This window comes from Echinops telfairi, unplaced genomic scaffold (assembly GCF_000313985.2).
Source record: "Echinops telfairi isolate 266 unplaced genomic scaffold, ASM31398v2 ScPeMD7_31;HRSCAF=116, whole genome shotgun sequence".
NCBI lineage: Eukaryota > Metazoa > Chordata > Mammalia > Afrosoricida > Tenrecidae > Echinops > Echinops telfairi.
Genome location: NW_022103928.1, coordinates 10,799,885 through 10,812,632, shown reverse-complemented (window position 1 = coordinate 10,812,632; position 12,748 = coordinate 10,799,885). Strand labels below are relative to the sequence as shown.

At 46.0% G+C, this 12,748-nt stretch overlaps 1 protein-coding gene across 1 annotated transcript in view; it reads right to left on the bottom strand.

Annotated features, from left to right (window-relative positions):
* The window catches only part of EOGT (EGF domain specific O-linked N-acetylglucosamine transferase), a 51,612-nt gene that overhangs the window by 16,524 nt on the left and 22,340 nt on the right, over positions 1-12,748 (bottom strand). The window contains exons 8-11 of the mRNA XM_045290122.1: positions 9,986-10,089; positions 1,784-1,876; positions 781-852; positions 548-634 (exon numbers count right to left, since the gene is read on the bottom strand). Of these exons, the coding sequence (XP_045146057.1) occupies positions 548-634; positions 781-852; positions 1,784-1,876; positions 9,986-10,089 (356 nt within the window). The remainder of the gene's footprint in view (positions 1-547; positions 635-780; positions 853-1,783; positions 1,877-9,985; positions 10,090-12,748) is intronic.

Sequence of the window (12,748 nt, the reverse complement as noted above, 5' to 3'; positions counted from 1 at the left end):
GAGAGAGAAAGCACAATCTTCCAATGTCCTTTAGCGGGTCTTTCATAGCTTGTTGATAGTTGAGCCCAGATCACTGCGGCCCAAGAACATGAAGGCCATGGACTGCCAAGAGAACAAACAAATCTGTCTTGGAAGCAGTACAACCAGAATGCTCCTTAGAGACAAGGATGGTGACACTTAGTCCCACATGCGCTGGACATGTTGGCAGGAGAGGCCAGGCCCAGGAGAAGGAAGGACGTCACGCATGGGAGAGCAGCGGGGCAGTGGAAAGAGGAAGGCCCTCAGCAAGATGGACTGACACCGTGGCTGCCACAAGGGCTCCCACATGAGAAGCACTGTGAACTTGGCTCAGGACCAGGCCGTGGCTCCTTCCGTTGTACGTAGGCGTGCTATGAGTCGGAGCCCGCTCGACGGCACCTAGCACAACCTAGTCAGATATGGTAAGACAGGAAACAGTGCCCCCACTCCTTTGTTTGGGCAAAGGTTATTGATTTCTATTGGGGGCGACTAGCCACGCTCCCCTCAGGACATGGGATGCATGCATTACCTTGGGTCCGTCCTGCGTGATGTTCAGTCTGTGTAACACGTGCTGGGAGAATGCCCTGAATAATCCAGTATTCCGACAGCCTGATATCTGGAACAGAAGCCACCCGTCACCTTAGAGTAAAAACATCTTCGCTGCTATTTAAGAGAATCCTGGGTCACATGTAAATGTCATCTTAAACTCCGTCCAGAATAAACTCTACAAATACAAATGCTAACCGCAGACAAGATGCTTACCAGAGGGGTATTGTAGAACAGGCCATACCTCATACGGGGGAGTAATGAAAAGACAGCTTCTTTAAAACACACCTAAGAACGGAGGCATTTGACAAGATTAGGGAAGACTTTGAAATCTTCACACCAAAATAGCACTTACAAGGACAGAAAGCAGTAATTAATGAATCTCTAGTTTGCATTAAGATATTTTGAATAGCCAACCATTTCATTCAAGGAGAATGAATTTCCTATGCTAGGAGGAACTATGAAAAGAAGTTTATAAAAGTTACAGGTGTAAAAAAAGTGAGGATGTGAGCTATAAAAAAGGAGACAAAGAAGCCAGAAATGAATAGTAATGGCTAAGGTAGGCATCTGTTAAATACCGCGTTACCTCGGTTGTCAAATTCAATTCATTCCAAAGTCATGTTCAAACACTGAAAAGCTTGAGAACTTATTTTTCCCATAAGAAACCATGGAAAACCAAGTAATTGGTTCCAAGGTCCAAAAATTACACTTGTAAATTCATTTGTCCATGATTTTTACACAAAGTTAACAGCCCTAGTTTGTGGAAATATCCCCTAAAACAATTAAGCATGATATATAGACAGTACAGTAAATATCAAACACACTACAGTAAATAAAAGTAGAATTGATATTTTACACACATAAAGCACACGCTTAAAAGTCCACTGACGCATGTTTTAAAGCGCTAACACAAATGCTCTAGGACGTCTGAGCGACAGCTGCGCTTAGACTGAAGCGCCGTCCCTCTGTGTGCGAAGCGAGACCTGACTTGGGACTCTCTCAGCGCGTACACTTCTGTCCACGTCAGATTTTTGGTTGGACCACAGAGCCAAGTTAGAAACACCAGGTAGATTTTTTTTTTGTTTTTCAAACTTTGCTCTTCCAGTCGTGGAAAGTTCGAGATTGGAGATGTTCTACAACTGAGGTATCGCAGTATTTAATGAGTGAGCCATTTGCACGTGGCAGCATTTACAGATTATTCCGGTAACGTGTGCAGTACCCTCTTAGAGTCGTACGTTTTCAAATGTATAACGTCGTGGTCCGTGAATGCCTTCCACGTGTCAGAGAACAGGTCGCCGTACCCATAGGAGCTCTGCGGACACAACGAGAGAGGAAGTCAGGGCAGTGGACAGTTACAAGGCTTTTCAAAGATGGAACACAATGCCTGAATTAGCTTGTCAGTGTTAAGAACGAATCACCCTAAACCAGCTGTGTTAGGCTGGGTTCTCTAGAGGAGCAAAAGCAGACATGCTTCTGTGTACACGGAAAGAGATTTATACCAAGAAATGGCTCACACCGTTGCAGAAGTGGGTAAGTCCAGCCCAGTTCAAGTCTGTGGGTCAGATCAGATGTAAGCTGAAGGTTTCTCCTGACTCTGGTAGCTGCAGGGCCTGATGAACAGGAAGCAGGAAGCTGAAGCAAGAAGACCACAGGCTGGTGGATGCAGAGCTCAAGGAATGTGAAGCCAGCCAAATGAATCCAAAGTCGGCAGTCAGCTGATGGCTCCTGTGGTAGTTACATAATCTGGTGTCAACTTGTGAAGGGGTGGAGTCTGACCTGTCTATCAGGTCGCAGATTGATGACCTCATTTCAAGGCACTACAGAGATAAACAGCTCACTGAACGCCAGATACACTCTCCTAGCGAGAAACACGTCCTGTTGACAAGACATGGAGCTACACAAGAGCCCTGGAGCTGGAGGAGCCATGTGGAGACCCACACCAGCTGGACATGCTTCTACTGCCACTGGATCCACAAGACTTTGCATCCACTGGCCTGTGACCTTCCTGCATTCAGCATTATTGCATGGCTACATGAGTCTGAAGAAAAATTTATAGACTGATATCAGACATATGGGCTAATATTGGACTTATGGACTTGATCTGGACTGGGCTGGGGTATTTTCTTAATATTCAATTGCTCTTGTATATAAAGCTCTTTCTTATACACATATGAATGTCTATGAATTTGTTTCTCTAGTCAACTCAAACTGACACAGCTCCTGGGATGTGCAGGCGATATAACAGTAGGTTGACCAACCAGGTACAGGATCCAAATCCAGTAGTGTAAGTCAGCTAGTTTCCACACACTATCACTTTACCTAAAGAGTAGACTACAACCTGAATGAAATCGCCTTCAATCACATCATGACTATAGCAGATTAAGGCCTGTTCTCCCCACAAAGCTTGGCTGCTCTGTAGAAGATCCTATCATGGAGAGACTACACTGTGTTAGATTACATCACAGGAGAATCTTGGTCCAGTCCAGATGACATAAAATCTATCACAAAGCTCATAAAAATTGAATAAGACATTTTTAGACAGAATCGGGGTGGCTGAGCAAATCTCTCAGAAACATCAGCAATAATGATCACTATTAGAAGTTTGTGGCTGTTAGGTGCCATAGGGTCTGTAGTAATTCATACGTCCTTACGCACAACAGAAAGAAGCAGTGCTCCGTGCCAGGCCATCCTCGCAACCACTGGGCCCCTTGCTGAAGTCCACTGTTGAAGGCCCTGTGTCCCTCCATTCTATTTCCACTGACCCTCTACTTTGGACCAAGCATGATGTCCTTCTTCAGGGACTGGTCTCTCCTGATAACATGTAACAAGTACACAAGACAAAGACTCATCCTCTTCATTGCTAAGGAGCAATCTAGCTGTACTTTCTCCAAGATACAGGTGATTGTTTTCCTAGAAATCCACCGTGCTTTCAATAGTCTTCAACAATACTATAACTCAAGTGCATCATTTCTTCTGTAGTCTGTCTTATTCATTGTCCAGCATTCACATGCCTATAAGGCAAGAGAAAATATCTTGGATTGGGTCAGGCACACCTTAGTCCTCAAAGTGACACCTTTGCTTTTCAAAACATTTTTTAAATGATCTGTTGCAGCAGATTTCCCCAATGCAAAGTGTCATTTGGTTTACTGACAGCTGATTCCATTGGTGTGGATGGTGAATCTAAGAGAAAGAACAGCTCGAGTGTGTTCTCCCTTTATCACAGTCTGGCTTATTGGTCCAGGGTGAGGAGTCGCGTTTACTTTATATTGTGGTGTACTCCACACTGAAGGCTCCATCAGTGAATGCTCTACGTCCTCTTCACTTTCATCAAGGTGCGCCACCTTCCTCCAATTCTAATCTTGTATTCTTCATATAAGGCACCTTCTTGGACTATTTGCCCAGCATACACATTGAACAAGTATGGTGAAAAGATACAACCTTCCTAGGCATGTCACCTTCAGTGCAGTTCCCCATGTAAATGCTTTCCACGGATGTGGGTATTATCAACTGAACCAGGTAAAAGTGTTTTCCACCCTCTAATCCATATTATCTTCACAGTTTAGAAAGCAGCTTCTTACCATTTCTCACTGTGAACTTGTGAACCAGTCACAGATGCATATAACACACACACACACACACACACACACAATCATCTGTACACACTCTGGCATGTTCAGTGAGTAAAAAAAACCCATGAAAGTAAATACAATGTCCTTTTGAAAAGGAAGTCCGAGCAGGAAAACAACTTCAAACCCCCAGCATTCCGAATAAAATGCATGAATGCTATGAAATTATTTCCCCAGTGGCTATTGGACAAAATATGTGATTCCCCACTAACAGTCATAACAAATAGTGACAATAATATTTTGTTAGTGCCAATTTTCCAAGCCCTACATTAAACATTTGACATTGTTCGGGGGTTTAAGTGGAGAGAAAATGTTTTGAGAAATGATGTACAAATGCACTTTACACAATTGATGTGTGTATGGATTGGGATAACAGTTGTATGAGCCCCTAATAAAATGTTAAAAAAAAAAAAACATTTGACATTGTTAACTCACTAACCCATCTTAACACCCTAATTAGTTAGAATGTATTATTATCCCCTCTCACAGATGAGAAAATGTAAACACAAACACAGAAGTAAATGCAGGGCTGGGAGTACGCTTGGTCCCTCTAGTCCCACGTTCTAGGCTTATAATCTCCTTACAGCAGGTGCTTCTCAGTGGGCACCAGTTCTTTCTAACACATTTACTGAATGCATTTCCTTCTTGAAAAGTCAAAAGTAGTTACAAGCGCCTTCTACCCAACAAAGGATAGAAAATGTTAAACAGTACAATTGCTATCAAAAAGTTGAGCCCACTGAAATAAATCTATACTGTAAGATTATATTCAAGGTGTACAGTTGGGTCTACACATCTTATGTTCATGTCTTTTAAATTTTACAGCATTCTTTGTACCTGATTTTGAAGACTGCATGTTGGACAAGTTCAAATGATTTCAAAGTTACTGAGAACTGGTAGATGCCACTCAAATGCAAGGGTTTCCTAAGGCCATCCACAAGGAAACTTTCCTGCGCTGGCTCAATAATAAATACAGGGCAATTAAAATTCTAGGCATTTTCTTGAAATAAAATACTTGAGATAGCAAGAGATACCTTTGAAAGGAAAGCTTAATAATAAAATAAAGTCATGCAGGCCCTTTCTCAGAGAAACGATGCATTATTCAGTAATACCCACCACTCACGCCCCCCAAATTCAAATGACCTGTCATGGAGGAAGGAGAATTTTCTTCCAAGTCTCATGTCTAATAACATTTGCATATTCTAAAAGATGACATGAAAATTCTCCCTGTGTGCCTTGCCAATATACACATGCACATCACCTGTGACTTAGAAATTTTACTTACAGGCAGTGGTCCCTCAGAAATATGAGGGTCAATGAGTGGGTAAGTTGTATTTGTAAGGTAACTATGCTCACTGCAACATTTTAATTAATAACAAGGAATGAGAAACAAATTAAATATGACCAGATAAGTATGTGCACAGACACATCAAATGTGCAGAAAACCCAGACTCAAGCCTCACGTGACCACTACAGCCGGATAACCCACGTGTACTGACTGAGAAAGATGCCCATGATATAAGACCCATCAGTTAAGTGAAAGTGCATGCTTTATATAAGGATGAAAATTTACCTTTACCCCCAAAACTACTGACATGAAATCATTTTCAGACCTTAAACTCCCTGAAGTCATCTTAAAATCAAATAGAGAATGCCTGCCTTAAGCTCTTTGAAGAGCCATCTGTGTGGTATCAAATGAAAAATTACCCAGAAGTCTTAGGGGCTGTTGGGTGCATGTAAATGAGGGAAGGACAACTCAGAAAAGGAGGGTGAGAGTGGCTACATCATTTTAAAAATGTCATCAATGTCACCTGAGCTGACGGTACAGGTGGAAACTCCTGAATCGGTGTCTGTCCAGCTGTATATATTTCCAGCAGCAGCAACAGAGATAGGTAAAGTAAACTGGAATATGTGTGTGTGCGCGCACACATGTAAAGTACAGGGAGCAGACGGCTTGCTTCTGCCTACGTTATCACCTGAAGGCTGGTTTTGGGCTCATGCAGCAGCACTGCAGAAGACGCCTCAGTGTGGTCATCTGCTTCTGCGCAGAATGACAGCCTGAAATCTCTATGGATGAGTTCTAGTCTGCAACACAATGGGTCATCGTGATTCAGAATCAAATCAACAGGTACAGGATGGGTTTCACTTTTAATACACATACACACATCTTTATATAAATATTTAATTCTATTTTTATGATATATTTATACTTATTTAAAAAATTAAGTCTTGTAAGAACTTATCCAACTGATAGCTCAGATTGTATTTGGGAAAAACAAACTCAGAGGTGAGGAAGAGGCATTTACAATTTTTACCGTCTTCTGAACTTCACGTGATTTTGAACACATTATGAGCAAGTATTCCTTTCCTGCATGCCCCGGAGTGGAACAAATGGTCTGTGTTCAACGACTAACTAAAGGTTGGCAGTTCGAACCCACCCAGGAGCACCAAAGAAAAGAGGCCTGGCGGTCAACTGTCATAAAGATAACAATCAGGAGATCCCTGTGTGGTAGTTTTACTTGTAACACATGGGGCCACATAAGTCAGAATCAACTAGGCAGAAACAGGTTTTACACATTTGATTTTTTTAAATGAGTAAAGCTATACAATTTCTCTGCACAATAAAATGCCCAGAGGCTGCAGTAGCCTCCTCTTCTATCGATACAGTTTCACAAGGGCATCCTGCTGTGCCGACTGCACCCCAACTGCATAGGGGGCCCCTGCATCTGTGCAGGGAGTGGCACAGCTGCCCAGCTGTGCAAGGAGCGGCACCGAGGCCCCACAGGCTTCTTGGTGGAAGCAGTCTGCAAAATGCCACAGCGTTTTGTGTCACCAAGTTGGAATGGCAGCCGCCACCACCTCCCTGACCTCCACACCGCCAAACCTTCGGGACTGCCTCTACAGCAGTGCCATCCACTCAGGAGGGCCCACGTCACGGTCCGGGGGCAGGGTGAGGCGTGATGGGGTAAGGCACACAGTGTACCTTAATCCAAGGCCTTCCTTTCCAATAGGGACCCAGCAGCAGCCACACAAAACCATCACACTGACCCCATCGAACCCGGTCGATCCTTTGAGACTACTGTGGAGCAGCCTAGCAGTGGAAACGAGGAAAACCATCGACAAGATGGCTTGACACGGTGGCTGCCTCAAAGGACTCAAACAATTGCAAGGCTGGTGCAGGACCGGGCCGTGTTTCCTGCTTTTGTCAGAGGGCCACTATGAGCTGGAACCACCCTGACCGCGCCTAACAACAACAAGAGCAGCAGAGAGAGCAGCAGGAGAGAGAGGCGGCATCAGTGCCAGCCTGACTGCTAAGGCTGCCTACCGGGCAGTCGATGGTCCATGGCTCAGGCAGCCTGCCTTGTTATCAGAAACCCAGTTCCCTGGGAGACCTCTCACCCCAGGCTGGCACGGAGAGGGGCAGGGTTATGACAGTAGGCTCCATTTCACTTGGTCCCTTTGAGGAGGACATGGGGCAGCACGCAACAAGGTGCAGAGAAGCTTCGAGGCGTCTGAGAATCAGGCTGCCGATGGGTGCTGCAGAGGTTTTCACAGAAGCAGACCCTCGGGCCTTTCTGCCGTGCTACCAGTGCCAATCACCTTGAAGGGCCAAGTTTGAGTGCAGTCATCAAGCACAAGCCGCTCTTGTGTCAGCCACATGATTCAGCTTGTGCATGTGTGTACACACTTAGAACTCTCCTGTCGAGTGAGCCAGAACACACAGCGCCATTGGGCACCGAGTGAGGTGCCGTCCAGTCCACTCTCACTCACCACGAGCCGTAGGGGGCACGGGGGTCAAAACAGAAGCGTGAGCCCTAGGTTTTTAATGGCTGGACTTTTATAAGTAAACCATCCAGTCTTTCCTCTAACATTCCAGCCAGGAGTCAAGCATGCTAACCGTTGGCTGCACCCAGAGACACCGTAGAGGTTGCAGGGAGGCGACAAAGCCAGGAGCTCCCATCGGCCTCCCTGGCCTCCTCTTGTAGACGGCGCTGCCTTGGACCAAGTGCCTGCTGCTCAGCCGCACACTAGGCCAGCGAGTCAGAGTGCTAGTGAGAGCCAACCAGCCCCCGTCAGGCTCAATTTAAAAAGAAAAAGGCAAAACACCCACAACTGGTCATTTGAGCTGCAGATGATTGTGGTCAGGAAGTGCTTACACACACAAAAGACAGGAATGGCAGTTCCCTTTGCTCACAAAGCATTTCCAAGCAAGCAAACTGCGTCAGCAAAACGGGAAGCCGAGAGGGAGGCGGGTGCACGGAGAGCAGAAGGCCTAGTGACAGCACGACGGGCCAAGAATGAGCAGGTGCCTTCTCATCAGACTGCACGTTCAACCACAGCTCTCAAGAGCGGTGAGAATGAAAACCTTTCTGGGGGGCTCTCCTATGAGCCCCCGAGCTAAGGGAGAGCAAAAAATCTGACCTTGGGGTATCTGCCTCGGAAAAGAAAGATGGCGTGTGCTGGCCAGGTATCCAGGCAACATTGCTGAGGACTTAAAGGTGTTTGATGTGTAAACTGCGGCACGCCTGGGTATCACTGCCTGCTCTGATTCCTGACACTGGGTGTGTCTCCCGCAGGGATCTGGAGCTCTGCCCAAACAGCTGCTCCTGGGGCTGCTGGCCTCTTCGGAGGAACATGAGGTCCTTCAGTCAAACTGAGCCCAACGGGACCTCATCCCCTTGCATGTCAGGTTCATTGAACTAGGTGGCTGCTGGAACGATTCCCCCTGGAAGAAAAGCCCAGCGCAGTCCTGCTGCCATGCAGGGCTCCTCCCTTCCATCCTGGGCAGACTCACTCCAAGGCGAGGAGCTGAGTCTTGCGCGATGTTCCAACTTCTCAGTGCTGAGGAAACTTCTCCAGTGTGCAAAGTCCTGGCATCGTCGTAGTTGACAGTATGCAGAGAGCACTTACTGTGAGCCAGGTAGGGCCGACTGTGTGCACAGGACATGGTTAATCCTCACAAGGGCACTGAGGTTGATGCTCCCAGTCTCCCGTTTCAGTTTCAAGGTTCCCTTGGCAGGAGGAAGGGCAGGGAATAAGCAGTCAAGGAAGGAGGAAATACGAGAGAGGGAGCAAGTGAGGGATCAGGGCCAAGAGAAGAAGGACAGGGCGCCGCTATGCACGGAAATGAAACCAAGCAATGAAACACACCAAAAGCACCAACCCCTGTCACTGAGTCGGCCTGACTCATGGTGGCCCCACGTGTTACAGGGCAGCACTGTTCCATAGGGACTTCTTGGCCACATCGTTATGCAAGTGGGCTGCCAGGTTTTTCTTCCATAGCATCACTGGATGCCTTCAAGCTGGGGAGCTTCAGTGCCAACTGTTGATGTCCCCCACGTGATTCATGCCTCTGCTTAGGTATGTAACGAAGGCTCGCTGTCTGGGGGCAGTCCACGGTGGCAGGAAGCAAGTAGTGAGAGGAAAGCAAAGGCAGACCAGGTCATGCCAGAGGCCAAACTGCAGAGAGGTGAGCTCTTCAAACGGAGGTCACAGCCGTTACGTGAATAAAAGTCTTCATACCGCTGCCCTAGAGGGACACTGGCCCCCTGGTCTCCAGAGCTCTATCTGCCCAAAGAGGACAGAAAAAGCTCCCACTGCCTCCCTTTCTAATCCCAAACACAAAAGCACACAAATATATACACACCCGCATACGTGTGTGTAAATGCACACATGCACCCATTCATCCTCATCTCCATTTGTATCAATTGTGTCTGTGTTCCACTCAGGTGTGTGTGTCTCGGAAGTTCCCGTTTCAGCACAAGAGTCACACAGGCTCCGAGCAAGGGCTCACTCACCGTGTCCCACATGACGATGTGCACGTCTGTGCTGAAGGAGTTGTTGATGTGCTGAGTGATGTAAAGGTTCAGGAAGTCACAGAAGTGGTGATACATGTTAACACCTGGTGGTGGAGGAAACAAAGTGTTAATTCACCGATTCTACTTTCTGCCCCAGTTTGAAAAACTCTTATTTGGGATAAATGGGGAAAGAATAAGTGTTTTTGTCCAAATACAACATGACCTTTGATTTACAGATTGGTTGGGTTCAAATGGCCACTGTAAGGCTTAGAAATTAGGAATGAATTTTCCCTACCAGGCAGGTAGCAAAAGAACATTAAATTCACTAAAGAGGCAGCCCAAGTCTATTCAGACCCAAATGGGGGGAAACTATAGGACCATAAAGATTGATCAATTTTTTTTACCATGACTTACTGTTTTTTTATATCAGTAAAGCAACTTCTGTGTATTGTAGGCACTGCTTTAAAAAAATAAAAGACAATGGTAGTAACTGTTAACATGTGGCATCTTCCACTCCTGTCTCCTTTTCCCCTTATTGTATCTTTATTTATGGCACAGCCCCTCAGGAAATGTGAGCCATGCAACACGTGCTGTGTGCAAACAGAAGGAGCAAGGGCCCCTGAGTCAGAACAGGGTTCATTCAGCTCCAGCTCAGTGGTAGAGGAATCACATTCTTAAACAACTTTGCAAAAGCCCCTCCATTCTCCATTTAGTTTCTCTACTAGAAACGGGAAGCAACTGCATCTTCGTTATGAGAATTCCCGGGAGAATGTGTCTGAGAGTGCCCAGCCCAGCACCTGGCACATTGTAAGCCATTCATGAAGACGAGCTGAGTCTCCCAGGTCAAATAGACTAGAGGGGACTGCAGTGGTGGCGATGGCCCATAAGAGAAGCAGGACATGAACATCAAAGTGGGAGAGGAAGGAGCCCTGAGGGGTAGTAGTTACTAGTTGGGCTGCTCACTGCAAGGCCTGCATCTTGAAACTACCAGCTCCAAGGAAAGAGACAGGGCTTTCCACTCCCATACAAACCTACTCAGAAACGCACAGGGGCAGATGCACCCTGTTCTAAAGGGTTGCTATGAGTGGGCATCCACTCGCTGGCATCGAGTGAAATGGGAAAGAAATGCCTGCATGATGCAGATGGCTAACTCACTTATCTGCTAAACAAAAGGTTGAAGGTTTAGGTGCGCCCACAGGATCCTAGGAAGAAAGGTTTGGTGATGTGATTAAAAAACCACACACACACACACACACACACACACACACACACAAACACCAGCCATGGAGAGCCCTACACAGCACATTTCTACTGTACCACCTGGGGAGTGTCATCAGCACTGACATTGAAAATATGTATTTCTTAACAAAGAAGAAATTGTGACTAAAAAGAAAAACTAACCCTCATAAGCAGAAATCAGAAAACATCTGATATCCTATCAATGTTAACAAACAACATTGGGTGACAAAAAATGGGTAAAAAACGACAAAACTCAATTCTTTGTATTTTGGAATTTTTGATGAATGGATGGAGGGGCTCCCTTTGGCAGCTGGGGGGAAAAAAAGAATGCATTTTCAAATAATCAAGGAAAGAAGAAAGCTCGGTTACAGCGTCCCCTCGGCCCAGATTAGCCACAGAGCAGGCCCGGAGCGGAGCTGCAGAAACCAGCACTGTGTAGCCCAAGATGCTTAGCGAGGACAAAACACAGCCTCCACCATGGAGAAATGAGTCCTTCCCTAAGACGCGCTGTCTCCCAAGGTTAAGAGTTAACACGAGAGGAAGGAAAATTGAACGGCTGTCTCCGTTAAAAGGGAATAAAGTAAGAACTATGAATCTAGGAAAGCAACGGCACATCTCCCCATTTGCCTTTAGTTCTTACTTTGCATACTTTTTTGCATAAATATCTACATAAATTTAATGGCTCACAGAGAGACACCTCTTTTGCAGGCAGATCACAGTGTTTCTTTGCCTCCCCTCCTTCATTTGCATGTTAGAAGAAATGAGTAAGGACCTTGAACAGAGCATTTTTAGTGGCTCTTTTTTCACAAACCTTAACTTGTCTCATTTCGGAACCTAATACTTGGTCATATAAGAATTATGACTTCAGAAGGCAAGGCACATTACAAATATGATCAATAAATTAGAGCCATTCTGAATTGTGGGTGACAGCCGGTCCTCCATAATTCACTGGAAGCTCAGCCTCTCATGAATTTTGATAGGGAGTAAGACAGCATCCCTGTCTCTCCTAATGAGAGAAACGATGTGCTTGGACGCGGCTCTCTCCGCCCAGAGGCAGCTGGTTCACCACTTACAGCTATGCTTGCAACATGAACGTTAGACAGCCAAAGACATAAACAGAAAAGTAACTTCTGTTGTTTTTAAAACTGCCCCACACCCACTTCTAGCAAGAATGCACAGCAGTGCTAACTTCCAGGAGAACTTGACGTTTGCAGAAAGACGTGGATGCGACTCAGGAAGCATACCAGAGAGCTGACAGACCTTCCATTCACACCCGCAGTATTACCAGGTGAGAAAGTTTATTGTGCCAACCTGGCCGATAAACACAAGTGGGATTAACTGAAGGGCAGAGAGATAAAAAATGGCTTGGTGAGCCTCATCCTTCTTGTCTCTCGCTCTGCTCTTTGATCATCGGACCAGTGTGCGGCTGCCTTGCTTGTTCTGTGCCTCAATTTAAAGGTCACACTACCTGTGGGACGCCTAGCCTATGGAAAGAGGACAGAAAAAGCTCCCGCTGCCTCCCTT